Source organism: Schistocerca cancellata, chromosome 1 (genome assembly GCF_023864275.1).
Source record: "Schistocerca cancellata isolate TAMUIC-IGC-003103 chromosome 1, iqSchCanc2.1, whole genome shotgun sequence".
NCBI lineage: Eukaryota > Metazoa > Arthropoda > Insecta > Orthoptera > Acrididae > Schistocerca > Schistocerca cancellata.
This window is the reverse complement of record NC_064626.1, coordinates 990,024,705-990,051,876: the sequence shown is the minus strand read 5'-3', so window position 1 is coordinate 990,051,876 and position 27,172 is coordinate 990,024,705. Positions and strand designations below refer to the sequence as shown.

The 27,172-nt window shown below is 43.4% G+C and overlaps 1 protein-coding gene and 1 non-coding gene across 4 annotated transcripts in view; one reads left to right on the top strand and one right to left on the bottom strand.

Moving 5' to 3' along the window:
* Positions 1–27,172, bottom strand: part of LOC126088610 (cytosolic purine 5'-nucleotidase) — a 486,141-nt gene that overhangs the window by 241,930 nt on the left and 217,039 nt on the right. The window contains exon 1 of one of the 3 annotated variants that reach the window (XM_049906850.1): positions 15,950–16,092. The exons of the other annotated variants lie outside the window; for them this stretch is intronic. Coding sequence (XP_049762807.1) covers positions 15,950–16,023 — 74 coding nt within the window. The 5' untranslated portion in view covers positions 16,024–16,092. Of the gene's footprint in view, positions 1–15,949; positions 16,093–27,172 lie in introns of those variants that run through there. 3 annotated transcript variants of the gene reach the window in all.
* On the top strand, positions 8,426–8,500 carry Trnat-ugu (transfer RNA threonine (anticodon UGU)). The gene has a single exon. It is a non-coding gene; the product is annotated as a tRNA-Thr (tRNA).

The following is a 27,172-nucleotide window of genomic DNA, read 5'->3' as shown; positions in this document are numbered from 1 at the left end:
TTTCTCGAAAAAACTTTGTATTTGGGTGTAGTTCGTCCTGACCTGAAATCGATTTAAGAAGATGGCAGAAATTTCTCTTCCAAATCACACATCGTTTCTATTGCATTACGAACAAATAGATACAGAAATGTCTCTAAATACCACTAAACATCAAACAATACCATAACAGTGATCCGCAGCGGCGTCAGTGTTGCAGGAAGTGTATTTTAAGCGTGAATGGTCGCATCCAGTTCCGCGAAAGTGTTGTATTCCTGCGCTGGTAGTCTGCCAGGAATTCTGAGGCGCTCGGGCACTTCGCACGTAACACCCGCGACAATGTTGGCCTATTACAAGTAAGGGACCGTCTAATAAGCGTCATTGGTTAAGAGCCATTTTGTCGTTTACCGCAATTGCTAGGTTCCGCTGGCCAACAACGGTGTTGGAAAGCACATGTTGCTCGGAACAAGGACAGCACAGTAACGAGTCATTATGGCGCACAATGAGCTACTGTATCTGGCCATCTTGTCACACGTAGAAATTATTTTCTAAAATCTACACTTATTTTTAAGATGATGTATTTATTTGCCAATAAACCTGTCGCATTTTGGATCTTAGAAGTCCAGATGGAGATCAGTGACTGTAGTACTCGATAAGTGCAAAATTATACCCTTATAAATAGCATTTTTCACGGTATTCTAGAAACTACAATTTATATTGGAAAGGAAGTACTAATCATTTAAAAAGCTTTTGTCTGTGAGGATTTAGAAATGAATGATCTGCTTCCTGCATTTCGGTACAATTTTCTAGCGTTGTTGCGGATTCTACGTATATAACTGCATCACTCGCGAAAAACGTCATGGAACTTACGAAGTTATTTGTTTAAAGTAATGGTCCTCCCGTGGAGTATGCCCGAACTTACTTATACGTCAGAAGATTTCTCTCCGTTAAGAATGACATGCTGAGTTCTATTTGCTAGGAACTCTTGTGTCACAAAACTGGTCTGATATTCTGTAAGCTCGTGTTTTATTCAGCAGGCGACAGTGTGGAACTGTATTGAACGCCTTCTGGAAGCCACGAGACACGGAACCAACCTGAGAGTCCGCGTCTACTGCCTTACGGGTCTCGCCGACGAATAAAGAGTTGGGTTTCACACGATCGTTTGCGTAACCCATGCCTATCCCTAGAGGAGATTTTCTGTCTCCAGAAGTGTTATAAAGCGCGAACACGAAGCTTCTCATGGAATTCTACATCGAAGAGCCAAAGAAACTGGTACACCTGCCTAATATTGTGTAGGGCCCCCGCGAGCGCGCAGAAGTGCTGCAAAACGACGTGGCATGGACTCTACTAATGTCTGAAGTAGTGCTGGAGGGAATTGACATATGAATCCTGCAGGGCTGTCCATAAATCCATAAGAGTACGAGGGGTGTAAATCTCTTCTGAACGGCACGTTGCAAGACATCTCGGATATGCTCAATAATGTTCATGTCTAGGGAATTTGGTGGCCAGTGGAAGTGTTTAAACTCAGGAGAGCATGCCTGGAGCCACTCTGTAGCAATTCTGGACGTGTGGGGTGTCGCATTGTCTTGCTGGAATTGCCCGTCGGAATGCACAATGGACATGAATGGATGTAGGTGATCAGACAGAACGCTTACACACGTCTCACCTGTCAGAGTAGAATCTATACATAGCAGGGGTCCCATATCACTCCAACAGAACACCCCCCACAACATTACAGAGCCTCCACCAGCTTGGACAGTCAGTCCCCTGCTGATATGCAGAGTCCATGGATTAATGACGTTTTCTCCATACCTGTTCACATCCATCCGCTTGATAAAATTTGAAACGAGACTCGTCCGAGCAGGCAACATGTTTCCAGTCATCAACTGTCAAGTGTCTGTGTTGACAGGCCAAAGCGAGGCGTAAAGCTTTGTGTCGTGCAGTCATCAAGGGTACACGAATGGGCCTTCGGCTCCGAAAGCCCATATCGATGATGTTTCGTTGAATGGTTATAACGCTGCCACTTGTTGCTGACACAGCATTGAATTCTGCAGCAATTTGCGGAAGGGTTGCACTTCTGTCACGCTGAACGATTCTTTTCAGTCGTCGTTGATTCTGTTCTTGCAAGATCTTTTTCCGGCCGCACCGATGTCAACCATTTGATGTTTTAACGGATTCCTGATATTCACGGTACACTCGTGAAATGGTCGTTAGGGAAAATCCCCACTTCATAGCTACCTCGGAGATGCTTTGTCCCACCGCACGTGTGCCAAAGACGAGGTAGTAATAAGCATCCCTGGCGTAGGGAAACAACTGAAAGATTTGAAAGCAAATAAATCACCAGGTTCGTGTGGAATCCCAATTCGTATTTTCAAAGATTACTGTACAGAATTAGCCCCTTACCTAGCTTGCGTTTATCGCGAGTTTCTCGCCCAGCGCAAAGCCCCAAACGACTGGAAAAACGCGGGTCCTTTCTTTTAGCCTTCTTATACGCAGGGGTTCTCCTGAACGGACCCGCAAAATTATAGACCAATATCGCCAACTTCGGTTTGCTGCAGGATCCTTGAACACATTCTCAGTTCGAATGTAATATATTTTGAGACCGAGAAGTTGAAGTACACGAATCAGCGTGTTTTAGAAAGCAACGCTCGTGCGAAACTCAGCTTGCCCTTTTCGCACATGATATACTGCGAACTATAGACGAAGAACAACAAGGAGATCCCACATTTCAATATTTTCGGAAAGCATTTGACACGGTGCACCAGTGCAGGCTGTTAACGAAAGTACGAGCATGTGGAATAGGTCCATAGATATGTGAGTGGCTCGAAGACTTTTTAGTTATAGAATCCAGTATGTTGTCCTCGAGGACGAGTGTTCATCAGATGCAAGGACGGGGGTTTCGTTAGGAGCGCCTCAGGGGAGTGTGATAGGACCACTGTTGTTCTCTATACAGGGTGAACACTAATAAAACCGGCAACTGCAGGGACGCATTCCTGACTGGAAATGGAGTAAAAAAAGGTTCTATGAACATGTATCCGGAAATGGACAGTGTCTGTGCAACGACAACAGATCGTACGGGAACACAGTACAGAGCTGCACTGGATCCAGTCACAACAGATGTTGAAAGTGGCCTCCATGGGATCAACGCACGCGTTCACACGTCGCATCATGGATTGCCGCATACTTTCGCACGTTCCGGCATCTCACCGAATAGCGATATAAGCGTCGTGAACACGCTGTTAAGGGGTCTGCATACCAGGAACTGGTTCAGCATACATAACGCTTTTCGGATCCCCTCAGAGGTAAAAATCCAGGGATTTAAGTGCGGTGATCTAGCAGGCCGTGCTACAAAGCCTGCGCGCCCTATTCAACGTCCGGAAATGTTTGTGTGGTGTCAGGGAAATGTAAGGCGGAAGAGGGGTGGTGCTTCGTCGTGCAGAAACCACATCACCTGTCGTACGGTCAAAGACATATTCTCAAGCAGCCCAGACAGAGTATTCCGCAGGAAGTCCAGGTACGTTCCTCCATCGAGGCGTTGTTGAATAATGAACGGTCCAAGTGTGTGATCGGCACAAATTCCTGCCCACACACTGCTGCTGAATCGATGCGGATGAGTCGCTTCAACTATTCTCCAATGATTGTCTGTAGCTCACAGATGACGATTATGCAGACTGTTGATGCCAGTTCTGGTAAAAGTTAATCTTTCCCGTAGACGGAAATCCGCTGCTGATAATCCTTGCACTCGTTGCAGGTGATAGGGATAACAGCGGTTGTCACGCAGGATATTCATAATCTATTAAACAACTAAAAACCCGCCTCGATTGCGAAAAAAGCACCTAGTGTTAACCTAGGTTTCGGCGTAGATAACTACACCTTCTTCAGAACAACAATAAAACCCACAAGTGCCTAAGAAGACCTTTGTCAATGATTACAAAGCCACCATAGCTATACATTTATAAACGAAAAAGAAAAGGAAAACAAAAACAGTACATATGTAAAAAGTCAAAACTACTACTTAACTTAATAGTGTACGCTCCACCTCATACCGGTCTATGTTCGATGGGCCATGACCCGCCATAGACTGCAACAAGTGGAACAGGAAAGGAAAAGACTAGTAGCGGTATGGGGTACCCTCCGCGGTGGATTGCGGAGTATCTATGTTGATGTAGAGCGATGTTTTCTGAATCCATGATGGTTAGCATGGAGAAGATCGTGTTCAAGATAGCCCGTTACCCTCAAGCTCGTTTCTCGAGTAAAAGTGACGATACTTCTGCCTTTCACGCAACGTATTAACTTTTGAAGACAGTCTTGACTTGTCTGCGATTTGTTTTCGGACTTTGATTATCGATACATTATGACAGAACGCATCACAGGCAGCAAGCTACAGTAATACATGAGGTATCTCAGATCGTCAGTTATCGAACAGCAGCCCAGAGAGTCTTATGCTTATAGAGCTATAAGACAGAGTATCAACTAGACTCGAAGAAAGGTAGTTAAAAAACTGTCAGATCAGCTGATTTGGAGAAAGATGGACGAAGGAATAGACCACATCACAATTTGCCATTAAAGTTTTAGGGTATCCACGGAAAACCTAAATGAAGGATTTCAATCCAACTCTTCCCGCTGCCACCACGCTCGTTGTTACTGGCTTGGATAAGGGAAAGAAGTAGGAAAATTACGACTTACCAGCTCTGTCATCTCCCTCTTAACATCGTGCTGTCATCGGATCAGTTATGAGGGTCAACGACACATATTTCAATGAAAGGAGATAACGTATCGGACCGTGCGTATAACCGGCTAAATATTGGTTACATAAGTGCATACGCAGTGTCATAATAATCTTTACTTTTGACTGATAAAAAGGTGACATTTAAAGATACAACTTATGGCAGAGAAAATTATGAGTTTTCTTCGTAAATCTATAGAACGCAGAGGCACGAGAAAAAGATGATAGTTTGGGTGTGCCTTTTACTTTGCCCATGTTGAAGGTGGACTAAGAAATACTTAGGCCTACGCATCATTTCGTCCTGGTAAAGACAATGTAAACTAAGTTTCTGCTTGATAATTGTCATTATAAAATCTATACTTTTACTTTTTGTAACAGGAGAGATGAGATGTTTGGTTTGTGGGGCGCTCAACTGCGTGGTTATCAGCGCCCGTACAATTACCCAATCTTTGCTCAGTCCAATTTCGCCACTTTCCTGGATGATGATGAAATGATGAGGACAACACAAACACCCAGTCATCTCGAGGCAGGTGAAAATCCCTGACCCCGCCGGGAATCGAACCCGGGACCCCGTGCTCGGGAAGCGAGAACGCTACCGCGAGACCACGAGCGGCGGACAACTTTTTGTAACAGATTTACCATGTCGGCTGAAGTGATATCTCAGATTTCTGGGTTTGCACTTATACCATGTTAACCTCACGATTGCGTCTCTCGGATTATGTATACAAAAAATATAGCTGCAAGTTTTCTACTACCATTAATCCTGCCGCCCGTCTTCGTATAAGCATATGAACCTTGATAATTGAAGACCAGTGTGGGAACACTGGTCGACCAACGTATTTACGGAATGGGAAAGCTCATGTTTACTCCTTAAGTCGAGACACTTTAACTGCCTAATGCAAAGTAGAAAGATAATTCGGGGAACTGTCCCAGTACGCAAAAAAAATGACAGGGTTGAGAAACAAGTTTTTCTGCGTATCGTATTGTTTCCTTTATCACATCAAAATAAGATAATTAAATACTGTGCGAGTAATGGAAATCCACGTGCTAACGACTTTAAACGTACCAGCATTCACTTAATACTGATCAGAAAAGGTGCCTACTCGAATTTTCGATCCATGGATTATTAGCAAGAGACTCTTTCCTTGGCATTAACATTGTTAGAAATTGTAATTCTGTCCAATTCTGCGAAAAATCTAAACTGTCTGTCGTGGTATATGCAAAAGGAAGACAGATGATCGTGCATTAATTGAGATGAGCGTGGTAAATCATTTATAAAGTCACTGGCTCGTTAAGTGGAGTCATCCTGGAAATTTCCACACCCAGTTTGAGAGAGTCCTTACTTTGGTGAATGCTGTGGTCAACCGGATAATCTCACAAATTATTAAGAACAAGTGCACCTCATTTCCATTGACTCTATTTAAAAGTAATATTTTCGAGTGAGCAAGTGGCTTTTACTTTCTTGTCTGTGGACCAGTAAGAACATAATTCGTTTCGAGTGGAACAAATCTGGGACAGATTATACAAATGAGCATTTCCGGTTTACATCATTTTCAGTTTTTTGTGTGTCTACTGTATCTACGTAGGACTTAGGGCGACAAGGGGCTGGGGCAATGAACAAATCAATACTTTTGTCTCTTGTTGTCACGCGTCACATACCATGATATCAGAGTAGTTTAGTCTGTTTGTTTATTCTATAAATACAGTTTTTTGTCTGTGTAGTGGTTCTAGGCGCTACCGTCTGGAACCGCGCGACTGCTACGGTCGCAGGTTCGAATCCTACCTCGGATATGGATGTGTGTGATGTCCTTAGGTTAGTTAGGTTTAAGTAGTTCTAAGTTCTAGGGGACTGATGACCTGAGATGTTAAGTCCCATAGTGCTCAGAGCCATTTGAACCATTTTGTCTGTGTAGAAATATTTTTAGCTGTGACCAGCAAGTAACTCACAAAAGAACGGTAACCATTCTGTTTCGAATGCCTGCTAGATACATCTGTTTTTCTTTCTGCAGTGAACACGAAACAGAATGCCAGATAAAATCTGTTTAAACATTCACTGGATATATAGTGACTTGTTCTACGGCAACTGCTTTCCAAATGATAAAAGAGATACACTCACTTAGCTTGCGATTGGCTGCAAGGGTTGTATGACTGCTGCTTTTTTGGCATCAGAGTGTTATAAAATTTCGAGAGCGCGTTTAACGTACTTGATTGTTTAAATATTTCAAAATCGGTCTTCTCGACTTTCCGCTGCTATAATTACAATTACCCTCTTCTACAGTTTTTGTCCTGAAAAGAGCCATTGCTCCGAAACGATGCTGTCAATAAAGCTTTCCAATCTAAGCCCCATTAGCCTGTTTACACGGTTGCACACAGTACTCATAATTACATGCTTCTGAATCTGTCTGATGCGTACGAAAATTTACACGAAAGTAAGAAAACAGGAGCCAGAGACGAAATTGCGTTATTCGCCTTCAAACTAATCACCAGCGACAACAATTTTTGCCAGGGTTTGTAAAGATGCCTAAAACTGTCAGCGAATTTTGGAATCTGTTGAAGCGTTAATGTCACACTTCTTGTCGTGCAATCAGCTATGCTAGCTTCATACAGGTCCACTAATCGTCGCCTCTTATTTTATTTTATTTTATTTTTATTTTTTTTTTTTTTGCAAATTCTAGCGAACTGTGACATTTATGAGTTTGATCATTGCACTACAACATAATTCTTCGCACTTAATACGACCACCGAGCGAGGTGGCGCAATGGTTAGTACATGGGACTCGCATTCGGGAGGACGACGGTTTAAACACGGGTCCGCCCATCCAGATTTAGGTTGTCCGTGATTTCTCTAAATCACTGCAGGTATATGCGGGGATGGTTCCTTTGAAAGGGCACAATTGATTTGCTTCCCCAACCTTGATGCAATCCGAGCTTCTGCTCCGTCTCTAAAGACCCTCGATGCCGTCGGGACGTTAAACCCAATCTTCGTTCCCCATAATCCTATCGCCTGGCTACAGCAGACATTCGTTTTCCAGGTCAATGTGTTCGTCCGTAGCGACTCTCGAATTAGTGTTCATATACGAAATTTCAGACACGTCATTTTGATATGTATACTGCGCTACGTCTGTTTTAGTAGGTTGCAGCCGTTTTCAGTTGTTGCTGGAAACACTTTTTTGTCGTCACCGACAAGTATCCAGCTACTGAATATCATACTACCCAAATTTTAGGACACGCTATTTTCTCGGCAAATAAAATTCACTTTTTCCAGTGATTCTAAAGAGGGGTGTCATTCCAGTTTTCAACAAAGATCATCGAAGATACGCTCAAAACTATAGACTTATATCGCTGAAGCCAGTCTGTTATACAACGAAGCGCCAAAGAAACTGGTATACGCATGCGTATTCAAACACAGAGATATGTAAACAGGCAGAAAACGGCGCTGCGGTCGGCAACGCCTATATAAGACAAGTGTCTGGCGCAGTTGTTAGATCGGTTACTGCTGCTACTATGGCAGGTTATCAAGATTTAAGTGAGTTTCAACGTGATATAGGCTAACCGGCCATGACCTTCTTGTTCTGTGCGGATACACACGCATTGCCCGAACTCTTACGGGACGCGGTCAGATTGTCTGCCGCGAGTAATGAGTGTAGTGGGCAGGGGCACTACGAATGTAGTGTGTGGACATTAAGTTGGGAATGTGGGCCCCTGCAGTCGCACTGTCCTCTGTGCCCTCGGTGGCTCAGATGGATAGAGCGTCTGCCATGTAAGCAAGAGATCCCGGGTTCGAGTCCCGGTCGGGGCACTCATTTTCAACTGTCCCCGTTGATGTTTATGTCCGAAAGAACAGATACCATCTCCATACATACGAATGATCACAGGTTTCTTCGATCCACGGGAGAGCGTCACGAAAATGCTGAAAAACTTGAACTGGTAGATGTTTGAAGATAGACGCAAGCTACCGGTCGGAAACCTAATCACAATGTTTCAAGAACCAGTATTAAGTGAGGAATCTAAGAATATACCACAACCACCTACGTACTACAGTAATTACAGCACGCACCGAGGCATTTAAGGAGTCATTCTTCCCGTGCTCCATAACAGTAACAGCCGGCCGGAGTGGCCGAGCGGTTCTAAGCACTACAGTCTGGAACCGCGCCACCGCTCCGGTCGCAGGTTCGAATCCTGCCTCGGGCATGGATGTGTGTGTCGTCCTTAGCTTAGTTAGGTTTAAGTAGTTCTAAGTTCTAGGGGACTTATGACCTAAGCAGTTGAGTTCCATAGTGCTCAGAGCCATAACAGTAACATCTGGTACAATGGAAAGTCCCCTTTTAATGCACTTCATAGTAGTTTTTAGAGTATGAATGTAGATACAGATGTTTCTGATGGCGACGATCGAGCAACGACACCCAAAACCCCACCGACCGAATGGCTTACACGAACGTTACAATCCTTCATAAAATGTTTGCTAGGTTTAACATGTTTCAACAGTACCTGAAGTACTGCGCGTTACAACTGACAAACATTAGAAACAAGCAAATAAAGTAGTCTATGAAACGTTATTTGTAACAGCTGTCACACCTTGCAGCTGGGATGCAAGAAAAGTGTCATTCCCCGTATTCCTCTCACGACGGTTTAAGTGACACAACAGCTGTGCGGCTAGTCGTGATATCCAACTGAGTCCACGAATAGCTTGCCGAAGCTGCACGCCTAGAAGCAAACACGTCTCGCGCCGTGATACGTGGTTCCGTACAATGCCCCCCCATTGTCTACAGCTCTCTCTTGACGACGCGTGACGCTTCCTGTGTTAGGAATGGATGGGTCTTGTCGTCAGTCCGCAGAACGCCCAGGTATTTGTATCACTACATCCCCTACCCAAGTGATGCTTCTTCAACATTTAACAACCGAAACCAATACCACTGTAATATAAGTTACGGTAAGCTGAGATTTAGTTTACTCTTTTTCCCAGAGACAGTATGCGTAAAACAGAATACTAAATAATAGTAGATCAAAATAGATCCACAGCAATAAATGAAAGAATTCATAAAATTCAACGAGACCAGGTATCTGGGAAGCTTAAAATCTCTGAAGACACTGGTGTGCAAAACTTAAGAACGAAAGTAGCTCTTGCGTGTTGTGTCCGTGCCAAGTAATAGCTCGATGAAATCTGGACCGTACACGGAAAGAACTGCTACAGTGTAGTACATAAGGTAACTGAAAGAAATAGGCAGTTAGTCGAACTGAAATGACACTATTATTCAAAGAGGATAATTTTTCTGAAGTCACCACGATTTATGGTTGTTTCCTCGACCTTACAAAAGGCGAGAGATGGTTCTTAACAGGGTGTACGACCACCAAGGATGGCAATACATGTTCTGCAACGTGCACCCATGCTGGCCACAAGGTAGGTGGTAGGTAGGAGCTCTTACGGCAGGGGGTTTCAATCCTCCACCAGCAAGGTCGGTAACTGTTAGATTGTCGTTGGTGCCTGTGGAGTGCTGGAATACGTCTGCCCATCGCATCACACAGATGCTCAATGGGATTTAAGGCGAGAGAACGGGCAGGCAGTCCAATCGCCGAGTATCCTTTCTTTCCAAGAGTTCCTCCACCCGCGCAGTTCGATGCGGTCGGGCATTGTCATCCGTAAGAGTGAAGTTAGGTCTCACGCACCCCTGAAAGGCAACCGTGCGCAAGGAGCGTAGTGTAACAATAACGTTGATCGGTAACTGTGCTGTGTCACGTACGCCTATACAAAATAATGCCTCCCCGTACCATAATATCTGAACGATCAGGTTAGATCATGTTCCTGGGTGCCCATCATTCGCTATATGAGAGCGCGTTCATCAGCACCTCTTTTCTCTTTTTTTTTTATGGTCCAGTTGTTGTGATGGGGGAGCCATAATGTAGGCAAATTCTTGAACTCGGTACTCTCACCGGTTGTTATTGTGACACTGTACTCCTTCCTCACGTGCGTCTTTTCGGGGATATATTCCTCGCTGAGTTAATTTTTATGGATGACAATCCGCGACCGCATCGAACAGTGCCAGGTTGAGTAGCGCTTGGAACGAGAGGATATTCGGCGAACGGACTGGCCTGCCCATCCCCAGACTTCAGTTTCACCGAGCACGTGTGGGATGAGTTGGGGAGCCATAGTGCAGAGCTGTATATCCAACTACCATCCAACAGTTGTCAACCGCACAGGTGGAAGGATGGAACGCCCTACCACAAGAACTCCTTACCAACCTTGTAGCCAGCATGGGAGCAGTTCCTGAGCATTGAGCATTCTCTGCCGTCTGTGTTGATAACCCATCATATTGGGAACCATGTCCCTCTTTTTGTAATGTCCAGCGAACCATCATAAATAGCGACAACTTCAGTGTCATTATTGTCTCGAATGAAGGTGTCATTTCTGTTGGTCTCACTGAGTATTTCTTTCGGATATTTTCTGTACTATACTGTAGTAGTTTTTCTATGCGTTGTCCAAGTTTAACCGAGCTAAGTTACTTGGCAGTGACAGATCATGCGGAGGTTACTTTCAACCTTGAGTACTGCAAACCAGTGTAGAATATATCCAGGAAAGCCGGCCGCGGTGGTCGTGCGGTTCTAGGCGCTCCAGTCCGGAGCCGCGCTGCTGCTACGGTCGCAGGTTCGAATCCTGCCTCGGGCATGGGTGTGTGTGATGTCCTTAGGTTAGTTAGGTTTAAGTAGTTCTAAGTTCTAGGGGACTGATGACCACAGCAGTTGAGTCCCATAGTGCTCAGAGCCATTTTATATCCAGGAAACATTTACAATACAAAACAATACAGAAAATCAGTTCGTATTTTATAGATACGGGAAAGAGAGTACAAAAGTGACACTCTGCAATGTGTAGGTTTTATTTTGACATGTGGTTCGGCATGTTATCAATCATAGAGATAAAAAACTATAAAATGGCTATCCAGGCAGCAAATATAGACTTCCTACGAAGAATTTGCTGAGTATCTATCAGAGAACGAGTACTGTATGGTGAATTAAGAGAAAAGACAAGGCGCTATTAAGGAAAAATCATAAGAATAGGATCGATATACCGTATACTGAATATGGTGAAAGAAAGATAACAGGAAGTATTGATAGAATATACGCCCTTCTCCAAGAGCAGAACAGGGTGTCATTCATATTACGAGTGACTTTATGACTACTGGAGGAACCAAAGGAAGTCCCGAGGAAAATGCAGAATGTAGCGAAGGGCATGGACACTCCGCCTAATAACAACAGAATAAATAGAACACGCGGGACTTTCACGGGCTATGCAAACGGTTGTAAATCTCCCAGTATCAACATTAACCTTTTCGTGGGTAAAAATTCCTTGGTAGACGAGCTCACGCTGCCTCGGAGCTGTCCGCGTAATCTGCTTCCGATCCCAGCCTTTCGTTATTGTGATTAATCGAGCATCCCAATATTTAGTAACATTATAAAATGGGACGCCAAGCCACATTTTGCGAACACACAGCAGAAATTTTCAGTGAATTACATCTGGTTTCTGTTGATCAAACTTTAACGAAATAACTTCCGTTTTTTGTGCCTTCTGTGATTTATTATCCTTGCTTAAACTTCAGTATTTGAAAAAATCCTTCTAAACAATAACGCACTTGATAATTGCTGCATCACGTGATTTACTAATCTACTGTCCACAGGAACAGAGCAGAATCATCAGAAAACAAAAAAGAACAACAAAGTGGTTGGAATTTCTAACCGCTGCACTTCTTTGTTATTAATTGTTGAGCAACCGATTTCGGTCTGTACTGGACCAGTTTCAGGCTGTACTGTATAAAACATGACCAGCTGAGCATCACAAAACCTATTCCTCCAATATGACTACTTTATGGTATCAAAACTTGTCAGAATTCACATGGACATGTCACGTGTAATTACCATGATTGTACAGCACACACACGACTTTATCATAATGTTGCGTCAACGAAACTGATAAAATCACGCAGTGATATTTAATTGTAGAATTTTCTCCATAGGAAATCATTTTCTTTGATGCAACGTCCCAACAACGTCGTGAATGTGCAGTACTTCAATAGTAAAAATTTTGAAAACATTGTCAGCGATCTTAAAATTTGTTAAAATTAAAATTTAAAACAGTCTTGATCGCAGTTTTTATTGGTGTGAGTGACCGGTTTCGACTCTTTCAGAGAGTCATCTTCAGACTCCAGAGGTGGATGGACGCTGCCAGACAAGATCCATCGACCCTCGACGCTCGTGTAACTGTTACACGAAAGTCGAAACCGGTCACTCACACCAATAAAAATAAAAAAAATTGCGACCAAGACTGTTTTAAATTTAAATTTTAATTTTAACTTCAATTGTAAATGCATGTGATTTTTTCCATGTGATCTTTGGCACGTTTTGTATACCACGAAGTGGTCAGATTGTAAGGATATGTTTTGTACGGTTTTAAGTTGATTATGTTTTATATAACGTGAAGATGGTGCAATACACACAAATCGGTTGCAGGTTAACAAATGAAAACCAACTGCAGCTGTTGTACGTGTAAGAAATTCATCAGTCTTACAGTTCAGAACGACTGCTAACATGTGTAATCCGCTGGAGATCGACTCTCACTCGATCAATTCAATACATACTATGTCAGCCGCGTACCACACACCATCCAACAAAGAGAATTAGTAAGTAGTGGTGGCATTTTTTTTTTGAAACACGAGAAAACAAATCGTGGTAGGATTATGGTTTCTAACTCAACCAACAAAATACCTGTTTTTAAAACAGAACTACTGTTTGAAAATGCTGTATTTACGGTGATAGTTCTAAATTTCTTTAAAAATATCACATTTATTCGCTTTTAAAGCACGCTTCAGATGGAGATAGTTTTCTAAGAAATTAAATTCGAAAACATTTACTTCGTGTTAGAATGCAAGAGAACAGAGGCTGCTCCACTTCGCAGCTAATTCAATACGAAGAAGTATTAGCAATGCAAAGAAAAAAATACAGGTTACATGGTTAAAACAAAAATCTTTAATAAACGTAAACCAATAAATTTCGTCAATAGAAAGCAAATAAGATCACAGGCGAGGTGTGTAAATTCAGCGACGAGTCTTCAAGGAATTTCATGAAACAAAGCTATAGGGCTAGAAACACTTGTTCCATCAATGGAAAGAACGGTAGGTAACATTGTAGAGTAAATGATAAAACAACAGAAAAATAAGTTTTGAATGTCAGGACTCGTCGACGGTGGCTGCTGCAGAAATATTAACGTAGCCTATAGAATTTCGGAGAAGAGAACGGATGGGCCATGGCTTTGCTCAGGAAACAATCTCAGCAGTTATCTCAACTCAGGAAAAATCGTAAATGCGAATAATGCAGTTGGTATTTTAACTCGTTCTTCCCTCTGTGTGCGGAAGAGGGAATGACAGTGGAAACCTGTCGAGCGACTGTATACAGGTTGATTCAACAAAAAACGGCACTTAGGCGCCGAGGAAAGCAGAAGCAGGGGGGGGGGGGGCGGCGGGGAAGAAGGGTGTGCGAAGCACGGTCAAGGTCAACGTGCGTGCGACGCCTCTCCTGGCTGAACAGCTGTTCTTTATAAACAGCACAAAGGCGCGGCGCGGGTAGGTGCGGAAAAACACGGCGGACGGCCAAGAAGCGGGAACACGCACTTCCGTGACGTCGTCCCCGGGTCCGTGACTAACCAGGTGACGCGCTGTCGGATTTCACATCTGCTTCTGGGCATTGTGTAAAGCCGTCTATCTTAGCCTCTGGGCAGCACACTTGCATTCTCTGTTGATACTTTTCGGCCACACACTAATTTATTTCTTAAATCGTTCTTTTCATGTAGCGTATTCCTTGAAGAAATAGAGCAATTACGAGGTATACCAAAACATCGCAAATGGGGGGAAAAAAATATACGATGAGGCAACAGCACGCAGTAGTCTGCTCACTTATAAAATTAATGAACAGCCTCACTTACGAGTAATGATGTTCTTAACTGAGAACTGAATCACAGCACCTGTAATAAAGGGTGGCGCACAAAAACGGGCCCCGAGTGCAGACTGCTCGCGAGTTAAACACGCATATTTGCCCGACACGACCAGATACTACAGAAAACAAACGTGTAATAATTGAATAGTAATACAGTACTGATAATGCAAAACGCAATCGCAACAGTTTCGTAATCCGAACAGTTTCATAATCTGAACAGTTTCGTAATCGGAACAGTTTCGAAACAATAAATGACAACCGGCGGGCGACAATGAGCAGTCTATTCCTCGGGGCCTGCTTTTCGTGCGCCACCTCGTACTAAACCATTCGGAATTGTGCAGTGTTGAAGTCCCTTGTTAGGTTTTACACTGTTTCGCCTCGCCGCTACAACTACTAAGCTGTATCCTTAAAAAAAAAAAAAAGTCCGTGGTAGCTTCTTTGATACATCGTCGTCCAATGCACGCGTAATCTCGACGGAATGTTAAGCATCTATCTCCCTTTTATGACACTGAGTGCTCGTAAAAACCAGTGCTCCCCTTACACAGGTTAGCGTGATGCTCATTGCGGCTATGCACATCCAATGCACTTTTTTGGTCCGAAGTTATCTCGCACTCGAGAGAACAGAGTGAGCACATGACAGCAGCAGCCCTAGCGGCCACGCCTCTCTTATCGCAGCGTCGAGATACTCCAGCTGGGCTGTGTGGCAGTTCAAAGTTAACCAACCCGGCATCTCCGATAACAGATTCACTGTCGGCGGCTGTATACAGCACAAAGAACGGAACGCTAACTAAACACGTCCGAAAAGAAGTTAAATAAACTGAGTAATTTGAGGGAGAGTCCTCGTATGAGAAAGCAGTACAGAAAGCAGATTTCGACGCTGAAGCGTGCGTATATTCAGGTTATATGTGAACGGAGAAAAAGATGCATTGTCACTGTAGGGGCAAGTAGCGACGACCTAGAGACGAAGACAGCGCGCTGGAATGCCTTAATCCGCGACGAAAGTTTACACGGGCCTTTACTTTGCTGATGAGTAAGAAAATGGTGTGTTGTTTGCGAGGTAACGATCAGCGCTTGCTGAAAATGCTGGCGGTGATAGTAAGCCCGAGGGAGATAGAGTTGGTGAAAAATAGGGTGCTGGGAAGATAACGCGCGAGAAAATAAGTAACAAAGAGCGAGTTGTGCACTACTGAACGCTGTAAACACGGGCGCACCATTGCGGCAAGTGCCCTCCCCGGTTTTGCGCCCCGGAACGGAAGCCCCCTGTGATACTCACTCGTTGGGCGCCGCCTGTCGAGGGCAGTCGCCGTTGACGGCAGTCGACGCGTCACTGGGATCCTTGAGCCACATGGAGAGCAACAAACGCCTGGTAGGTGCACTCTGCCCGGCAGCCGCGCGAGCACTGGCGCTGACGGCGGGCACCCCGCTAGCCGGCGCTCATTCAGCCCACCGCGCATGGTCCGGGAAGCGGAGCGCCGGAGGGGAAGGGGGGGGGGGGCACGAGGGGTGGCGCGGCTTCCCCTCACCGCAAATTGTACACACTACCCGCACTCGTCTCCAGAGGCACTGTCTTATCAGATAAGTTGTTATAAGACGCCCTAAATGCGACTACAGGCAGCAAATGCAAAAAAATGCCGATCGCTACAACCAAAGTACACTACTGGCCATTAAAATTGCTACACCAAGAAGAAATGCAGATGATAAACGGGTATTCACTGGACAAACTAGAACTGAAATGTGATTACATTTTCACGCAATTTGCGTGCATATATCCTGAGAAATCAGTACCCAGAACAACCACCTCTGGCCGTAATAACGGCCTTGATACGCCTGGGAGTTGAGTCAAACAGAGCTTGAATGGCATGTACAGGCACAGCTGCCCATGCAGCTTCTAAACGATACCACAGTACATCAAGACTGACTCGCGTATTGTGACGAGCCAGTTGCTCAGCCACCATTGACCAGATGTTTTCAGTTGGTGAGAGATCTGGAGAATGTGCTGGCCAGGGCAGCAGTCGAACATTTTCTGTATCCACAAAGGCCCGTACAGGACCTGCAACATGCGGTCGTGCATTATCTTGCTGAAATGTAGGGTTTCGCAGGGATCGAATCAAGGGTACAGCCACGGGTCATAACACATCTGAAATGTAACGTCCACTGTTCAAAGTGCCGTCAATGCCATCAAGAGGTGACGAGACGTGTAACCAATGGCACCCCATACCCTCGCGCCGGGTGATGCGGCCGGCCAAGTGGCCGACCGGTTCTAAGCGTTACAGACTGGAACCGCGCGACCGCTACGGTCGCAGGTTCGAATCCTGCCTCGGGCATGGATGTGTGTGATGTCCTTAGGTTAGTTAGGTTTAAGTAGTTCTAAGTTCTAGGGGACTCATGACCTCAGCAGTTAAGTCCCTTAGTCTCAGAGCCATTTGAACCGGGTGATACGCCAGTATGGCGATGACGAATACACGCTTCCAATGTGCGTTCACCGTGATGTCGCCAAACACGGATGCAACCATAATGATGCTCTAAACAGAACCTGGATTCATCCGAAAAAATGACGTTTTGTCATTCGTGCACCCAGGTTCGTCGTTGAGTACACCATTCAGGCTCTCCTGTCTGTGATGCAGCGTCAACGATAACCGCAGCCATGGTCTCCGAGCTGATAGTCCGTCCTCCTGCAAACGTCGTCGAACTGTTCGTGCAGATGGTTGTTGTCTGTTGTTGTATCTATAGACTCAGGGATCGAGACGTGGCTGCAGGATCCGTTAAAGCCATGCGGCTAAGATGCCTGTCATCTCGACTGCTCGTGATACCAGGCCGTTGGGATCCAACACGGCGTTCCGTATTACCCTCCCGAACCCACTGATTCCATATTCTGCTAACAGTCATTGGATCTCGACCAACGCGAGCAGCAATGTCGCGATATGATAAACCGCAATCGCGATAGGCTACAATAGGACCTTTATCAAAGTCGGAAACGTTAAGGTGCACATTTCTCCTCCTTACACGAGGCAACGTTTCACCAGGCAACGCCTATCAACTGCTGTTTGTGTATGAGAAATCGGTTGAAAACTTTCCTCATGTCAGCACGTTGTAGGTGTCGCCACCGGTGCCAACCTTGTTTGAATGCTCGGAAAAGCTAATCAACTGCATATCACAGCATCTTCTCCCTGTCGGTTAAATTTCGCGTCTGTAGCACATCATTTTCGTGGTGTAGCAATTTTAATGGCCAGTAGTGTATTACGTTCGTGCATAGGTCGATCTGTTTTTGTTTTGTATGTTGGTATTCCGATTGCTATGGATTTATTTATCGATTGTTGATTTTTTATTTGTAATTTACTGTTGCTAATTGAGTTTACGCATTGTAATTTTGTAATCTGGAGATAGTGAGTGGGGCTGTGGACGCCAGAAAATGGAGTGCCAATTGGAGAAATCGGAACATTTCTCACATATTCTTCTGTTCGAGTTCAATAGAGGGATGACAGCAACGGAGACAGCCAGAAACATTTGTGTCTTGTATGAGGATAATGCTATTGGACGAAGCACGGCAAGAAAATGTTTTCTCGCCTAAAAGGAGGATATTTTTGACGTTAGGGCTCTCCATATTGAGGAAGGTCATCGGGATTTGATGAAGATCGTTTAAACCAGGGGTGTCCAACGCGCGACCCGTAAGCCGCATGCGGCCCAAAGCAGTTAACAATGGCGCCCAAGTAGTATCTATCAACGGTCGGTAAAAAAAAAAAAAAAAAAAAAAAAAAAGTTACGATAAATTGAATATTTTCAATTTGAAACTCCTGTGACACGAAGCTATTCTGTCACTAGGCTATTCCTTTTTTCTCGATGATTTTTGTTAGTCTTTAGGTACACTAAGTACGACTTGTCTTCTGCCAATGTAGCCCTGCAAACCGAATAGGTTGGACACTCCTGGTTTAAACATATTAATCCGCAATGATCCACGTCAGTGTGTACTCGAGAACTGGCAAATGTGATGAACTTTGATCATTCCACCATCGTGCGATATTTATATGCAATGGGGAAGTTTCAAAAATCGGATGAATAGCTACCGCGTGCTCTAAGTCAAAATCACGACAATCAGCGGGCGGCCATATGTGCGTCTCAGCTTGCTCGTCATCAATTGGCTCGTGAACAACACCTATCATTCCTATCCTCTATCGTACTGGTGACGAGGAATGGTGTCCTTATGTTAACATAAGGGCAAGAAAGCAATGCTTGACCCTAAACAAAGCAGCAACTCCCTGTACAAACTCGTGCGCGCATCCACAAACGATAATGTTATGCGTCTGGTAGAACAGCTACGATATTGTGTCCTACGAATTGCGTCTCCGAGGTATACTCATCACTGCTGACATTTATTATCAACAACTACGACGTCTTCCAGACGCCGTCCAAGACCAACGACCGGGGAAAACTGAGTGAACTGATGCTACTCTACGATAACGCCCGCCCGCATTCTGTTCCTCTGACAAATGACACTCTACAGGAGATGGGTTCGGAAGTCATTTCCGCACCCACCTTATTCACCTGATCTTGCGTCCTCTCTAGCGAACAACCTTCAAGGACATTCCTTTGAGGATGAAAATAAGCTCTAAGCGCGACTCGACGAGTTCTTCGCCTAAAAACCACGTGATTTGTACAGTCGTGGAATTGAAAGTTACCCCAATTCGCAGTCTGCTATAAATAGTGAAGTCTCCGTCATATGTATCATATGTATCTGTTATATTTATTAAACTTATGCAAAAACGCTACGAACTTACGCACCAACAGTAACAATGCAGACTGTGTGGTTTGTGGATTTCCTTCTTCACTTCTTGCCATTTTCTACCATCAAAAGATACTGTCTTCTTCCTCCCAAATCATCCCGTAAATCTTCCTCTTTTTCCACCGCCAGCAGTTCCTATCGATCAATGACACAGACATACAATGACAACAGCACATGTGCTTTCTCACGCCGCGCGGTCTGAGGCGCCTTGAACGGTCCTTGCGGCTCCCCCCGTCGGAGGTTCGAGTTCTCCCTCGGGCATGGCTGTGTGTGTTGTCCATAAGCGTAAGTTAGTTTAAGTTAGATTAAACAGTGTGTAGGCTTAGGGACCGATGACCTCAGCAGTTTGGTCCCACTAGACCTTACCACAAATTTCCAATTTCTTTCTCATACGTGCGACCGGTAGTCATAATTTTCAGTTGTCACTTCAAAGAAATAAATTTTACGTATTATTTTTTGCTGTATATTCCAGGTACAGGCCACTTCAATTTTTTTTAGCTGTTTCGATTGGCGTCACACAACTACTACATTTACGTTGTTGCGGAAAACTAATTACCGCACAATCAAAAAATTAAATACATAACTTCAGTTTTTCGGGGTGATAATTAAAACTTTATGACTACCTACAGCAATTTTCTCTTGCGAGTCGCAGCGAGCATCGATCTTTCTTCTCTATCTGCGCTGACATTATTTTCATTTGAGATCTTATCCGCTTGATTTACTTGTTCCTTTTTTTTCTGTATTACTTTCTCCATATTTCCTGTCTATTTCTACGGGTCCAAGTCAGCTATTGTATCATTTACTATTCCAGACCAAGACACTTCCATTGATCAACGTGTTATATTAAATTAGTGTTGTGTAGATGCGTTATGTTTTTTATTTACGTAATGTTTAGGTGGACTGGCGCTAGAAACGCGCTCCGCAGTTTTGGGACCATTCAGTGTTCCCCAAATACTGTTACGTTGTTAGACACTTGCTGCACAGTAAATATCAGTAAAGTGTCGCCTATGGGTAGTACCACACTACGAAATCAAAGTCTGTGTTTCGATCCCAGGTTTTTTTCTGCCTCTTTCGGCTTTTTCTCCACTGGCAATAACATGAGAAGAACGCGAAGTCGCTGCATCGTTTTAAGTCCATGTTGAAACGTACGTCCCCTTGTAACAGCCCGTGTATATATCAGCATTACCTCTATTCTAAAAAAAATAAATATGTAACTTTATTGTTGGTGTATAGCCAACAATTTATCGGCTCGAGTAGATAATCCAAGAATTTTGCAGCTCTCTTACATCTTTTGTGAAGTAGGGACAGAATTGATTTTTGGATTTGTGAATCTCAATAGACTGTATCTTGGTTTCGGATATCGAAGCAAGCAAATTGTACATTCTTTACCATCCCTATAATGGAAGAAAAATTGTTAAGCCCCATCTTGGTAAGCAGAATTTATTTCGTTGTACAGCGCTTACAAAGGTCTACTTTCTTGTTTTATGAATATAAAAGCGTACCGGTAATTTACCCAAAATATGAAAAATCTCTTTTTTGCTACTAGTCGCCAGTATCTTTCTGATTCCATCTTTTAATAACTGATAAGTAACGTTACCTCGTCCACTAGTTCTTCATTGTCACATATTATGAGAGGGGAATGGGAGTGAAGGATAAACACAGCAGCCTAACTTTTCAATGGATTAACTTGTGACTGATTAAGCAATTGCACAGACTATACCACTGACGAACTGATATCTACAGAATCAAATTTCACAACTTTTTTACATGTCCAGAATTTGGCTCGAAAATTGCTACGCAGCAGCTGCCTGTAGTAGAAAACGAATAGTAGCTATGGAACTTGGCAGCTGTGTCGAATCGTATTGTATCCACGGCAAGATTAGCCGTGACACGTGACATTCCACTAGACTAAACACTACTACCCAGTGTCAGTTTGGATATATTGGAGCTGTTCTGTAGGGATCTCCTCATCGACGGACTGTCACGCCCCTGTCCCCTCCCCTTAAGAGCTGATTAGTGCGTTGAAAGCATTAAATATTTCTTTCGAATTCCGTGTTTAACCGAGAAGCCAATGAAAAAAGGACCTAGTGTCTTACGGAAAGAATTGATAACTGCATAATCGTTCCTACACACGACAGTGGTAGTGAATAAGATAGATCACGTGATCACAACACATCTAAAAACTGATACGCATCAGAAGAAGATGATGATGGTGAAAGAAGAAACATGATGACGGTGGTGCTTGTCAGCCCATTTCTAGATTCAGCAGCAAAATAATCTAATGTCTACTCTGTTATCCATCTAATTCTTAGGACGCATCAAAATTACTGAAGAAGAGTTTTACATCGATATATAAAAGAAGTAGGAATTACTCAGCCTCGACGACCGCGATTTGAGCCAGTTAGGAAAAAAAAATGTTTTTTAGTGTGCGGCAATTTTTGAAATAATTACTGTACCTTTAATAAAAGCAAATACAATGAGGATGGAGACTACAATGGAAAAAAAGAAGAGAGGTTGCAGTGAAAGAGAAACTGAAGAAGCTTCTGGAAGAGCAACCTTTAAGTCTTCCGGCTTCGAAGACATGCTTGCAGGACTCCGTTTGACTCGAAGCAGACCGACAGCCAGCCGGGAGTAAACATCCACAATATCAACATTCCGATTTTTAACGTGTTTACAAAATACTTGATTAGGTGAACATCCGCAACTGAGGAACGTATTTACAGAATAAAAATCCGCTTCGCTGCTAACAATTTTCTTAATTTATTCCACGACCGGTTTCAAAGCTTAAAGCACCAAATAATGAGGAGAATATAAATTTTTGGCGGTCGGGCCAGTCAATCATGGGGAATCACACCCACGTCAAATAAACGCGTGGGAGCTCAGGACCAGCAACCAAAGCGCCCGCCTTGACGCCGGTCGTGGAACAAATTAAGAAAATTATTGGCAAATAAAGCGGATTTTTATTCTATAAATATTTAACATGTGTGTCACCACTGACAACTGCGCAAATGAAGCCCGATACTCTCGCAGTTGTTCACGTGGGATGCGCCATCAAACAGAAACAATATTCCGCACACTTATTTGGCTCTGAGCACTATGGGACTTAACATCTATGGTCATCAGTTCCCTAGGACTTAGAACTACTTAAACCTAACTAACCTATGGACATCACACAACACCCAGTCATCACGAGGCAGAGAAAATCCCTGACCCCGCCGGGAATCGAACCCGGGAACCCAGGCGTGGGAAGCGAGAACGCTACCGCACGACCACGAGCTGCGGACCGCACACTTGTTTCTATAGTTAGAATTATTTTTCGATGGATGCTCTTTTCAAGAGAAAAAAATGAGATTCGCCGGTTGACGACCTACACACTCTTCTCTCATCCCCTACTTAAACATAAGACTGGTATGGGCGAGAGTACTACCGGCGGTCGTTATTGGACGCTTTCATAGATATATTGCTGTGAAACGAACAGATCTACTTTAGCCAAGTTTCATTCAGTAAGTTACAACCGAATGCCACAAGCATGCCGAGCAAACTGCCTTAGTGCTATTGAAGTTCAGTGATAAGATTATTCGTTAAATGCACCTGCCGTATCGCGATATCACATCAAATTTTCCGTATAGAGTCATGTTCACGCTCCTTGTTCAGTCCAAGAATTATCGATGTGCCGTAAGTCAAACATGCTTCTCCACGATGTGCGGTTGGACGACGTTCATAAAAAATAACTCCACTGTAGATTAACGCGCAAGGCCCAACTATGATGGTTATGTGAACAACGTTCTTGAACGTAGAAAGCTTTGTTACAAGGAAAATCACCGTTTAACGTCCTTTTAAAAACTACGAAGTACTCAGCCTGGGCATTTTTGCCTCGAGCGGATTAGGAAAACGAAGGAAACCCTAAATCTGCATAGCTGAACAGGGATCTGAAACGGCGTTCTTCCGAATGCAAAAGCAGTGTGTTAACTGCTGCGCCATGTAGCTCGGTGGACAAATCAGAGTCTGTTCAGAAGAATGAAGCGGACAATGACACCTAAACCAATCGCAAGCTCATGCAACATATTCATAGGGTGTGTTTCGAAATTTTAAAGCTCCTGTCAGATACTTACCGCTGATGGCACGTGTATTAAAGTTTCTCTGTTATTCTTGACAACAAGCACTATATTTTCGATGTGCAAATAGGTAATCTGATCATACCGTCTGTAATGACCGTGTAGTCGACGGGGCATTACATACATCTTCCTTTCTTCCACCAAAAACCTGCTCAGCACTCCTGTCGTAACAACAGTTACACTATACCTGTTTAGTACTAAGTTCATGTGGTCTAGTATCAGAATGTATTCTATTTAGCGGTAGCAGACTGACTAGTTCAACCGAAGTGCTGCAACACACTGTTGTTGTCAACGACTATCATTTACTGCTTCACAGGTATTGCTGTAGCACTCCGCTAACAGCACCGAAACAAGAGTGCGGTGCGGGAACTCGAGCAAGGCTGACGGCACAGCTCAGAGCGCACAGGAAATTCAGTGGCACCTCGCCGTGTAAAGCACCGACCGAATCTACCACTTTCTCGCAGCTTACCTGGTGCAAACTGCAAAACGCCGCTTGAGGTTACGTCATTTGTACCTGAGCAGTCACACCCTGGCATTGTCCCCCGTATAGGAGCTGTCTTACTTATATACTAAATACCAGTTATCTTTATCCACATTTCAATAATATTCCCAAAGAGAAAAGCCGTGAACACGACGATGTTCATTTCGCCCATGGATTTTCAGAAGCAGCCGCTGACTACATTTGTCCACCCAGATAAATTATTCATTCTCTCTCGCATTAACAAGCTTGTTTAAACACTCATGTATGTTAGTTAAAGGTTTTCAAAAGCCAGTAGAGACATAGTGTCATAGTAACAATGAGTCGTCTAAAGAGCATAAAAATATGTGACATAGGGGGTACACTAAGACCGCTTGATTTATTTTACCAGAATAGTTTCGTGCGTTCATCGGAAGTATCTGCAACACAAAACACACATTTGTAGCGCATACGGTGGCGTTTTATGGCTATGTGACTTTCATAGTATTGTAATGTAAATTGCCTTGTAAGTACTGCTCTTTAGCGTATGCCAAAGACATTTTTTTGTAATAATCGCATAATAATACGATTATATGAATTATACAGCTTATGAATATATATCCAATCAGCGTAAGTCATATTTACGAAACTACGCAGTTCTAAGTCACAATTGTTGTATATGCAAATATCGTTTGACTTGTATCACACTATATATGATGTTACTTCGAATTTGTATCATCTTTGTTAGTAAAAAAAGAATTGTGTTGTATATTAAAGAATACTAGTGAAATTTTCGACGAATTTTTTGTCTTTTAGATCGGTCTGTTCATTTAAAATAATGTCGGGATGTTTCATTATAAATGTGGCAATATCTTTTTCATCTGATATATTTAGTAAGCTGTCTTTTATGGCGACGTATAGGAATGATGGCATCGTGTCGTATCACTGGCAATTTGGTTTTGTTGTTTTGAGTGTATGCTAAATGATGACAGGTTTATGCTAAACAGATTCAGATGTTCTTTAAATCATGTTTTGAAATTTCGTCCAGTTTGTCTGTGTAAATCTTCTCACAGTTGCTGTTCTTTAACTTATTAACACCTGAACATGCATATTTGCAAGATTTGTCTATATTGTGACACATTTGTGATTACTATGTGTAGTGTGTTCTGAAGTCTACTCTTAAATTGATTTTATGATGTGCTACCATGGTTTGATCTGAAATTTTTCTCCGTTTTGGTATAACAGTGAACTGCGTATTTTTTCTGTAATTTGTCTTCTATACAGTCTGTTCTTCACACTGCAAGTGTACTTCTCTGTTCTCGATAGATCTCGAAAATAAAGAACTTAAAAAACTTATGTTAAACAAATTAAAATTGATGTTCGCGCCGAAAATACTGAAATACTGAATACGTGTTCTAGCAGACACGTTCCGAATGCAAACGGTGCTGAAACAATTCACTTACGCTGCAAATGATGATGAATTTGTAACAACTTACATGTCTACCTCGAAAGAAATAGCAATGTTACATTTCGTTCGCAGTTAATATCGGACACTGTATTAATAGTCTACGTTTTCATTGCCTTAAATTGCTAACCTTTTTAAGTACCGTATCGCTGAGTGAGCGATACGGTACTTAAAAAGGTTAGCAATTTAACGCAATGAAAACGTAGACTATTAATACAGTGTCCGATATTAACTGCGAACGAAATGAAACATTGCTATTTCCTTCGAGGCAGACATGTTTTTATTGTAACTGTTGCACTGAAAGGTAATTTCATCCAACATAGTTTTATCCCCTTGCTGCTGGAAATAGTAGCAGACTCCACGAAGAAAAATAAGAAAAATACGATGCCGGCAGCGTCGTAACTGCCATCTAATTCTAAGCACATCAACATAATCTACTTGTTGTCCGCACATTTCGTCGACGGAACAGATACTGACGCTTACAATGTTGTTTTTTACGGACAGAATGACTTCAGTATTCGTGTGCGCAACAGGGAAGACAGTAGGACCGTTGTGTAAATCGCATTGTTCAGCTGGCCTTCAGAGAGAAACAGGTTTAACTTGTCCCTGCCACCTGCAGCAGCAGCATGCATGCTAACTTCGACATCCATTTCAGGAAACGTGCTACGCAGTCATATGATGTTAGATTTAATCCGACGTATGGCAAAGATCCTAGGGATCCAATTTGAGTATATTTCTGGGCTACTACTCTTTCTGCCTCGCTCCATTAAGGAAAAAATAAACATACGGCTGCATGCTGCTTCAGTACTAACTCTCGTATTCAAATAACTTTTTTCCTGGTATCTCCACTATCCGACGCCATCACAATAAACCTTTTATGAGCTCGCACGACGAAGACACCAAGTAAGGAGCCTGTAGGTTGACATATGGGCAAGAATACGGTATGCATTTTACATTCAGAACAGATCGATGTACTTTTTATAACTTTACTTTGTACTTGTCAGGCAGAATTTCATCGTCAACATGAAGATGAAGAAGGTCCACAAAAAGGAAACGTATTTGGTGAATTACTCTTTCAGCTTCTATACTGACGGAAATGGAAAGTGCTACAAGATGAAGGAGCATTCCGATAGTCATCAGCCTGTGGAGTTGTTCATCACATACAGCGTATTAAACAACTAAACTGATGTCCAGGATTGGGTTGACCAAACAGCGAGGTCATCGGTCTCATAGGATTAGGGAAGGATGAGGAAGGAAGACGGCCGTGCCGTTTCAAAGGAACCATCGCGGCTTTTGCCTGAAGAAATGTAGGGAAATCACGGAAAACCTAAGTCAGGGTGTCCGGACGCGGAATTCAACTGTAGTCCTCCCGAATGCGAGTCCAGTGTGCTAAACCTCTGCGCCACCTCGCTCGGCTGATGTCCAGCGGCAATGTCAGGTGTACCCCAATGGGCACGAATACAAGTTTGTTTCCGTGGTATTGGAGTAAACAGACTCTGGATGTCTTGAAAAGCATGCTGTACCAGGTAATGAAGTTTACTGGCTAGAGACTGCTCTTCCCATCGCTTCCCAGGCGTGCTCCATGGATGACAAATCGGGAACGGATAGTCCAGTTAAGGATCCACGCACTTTTCGAGGTGTTTGCGGTATGAACTGCACTGAAATTCCATTATTATACTGTA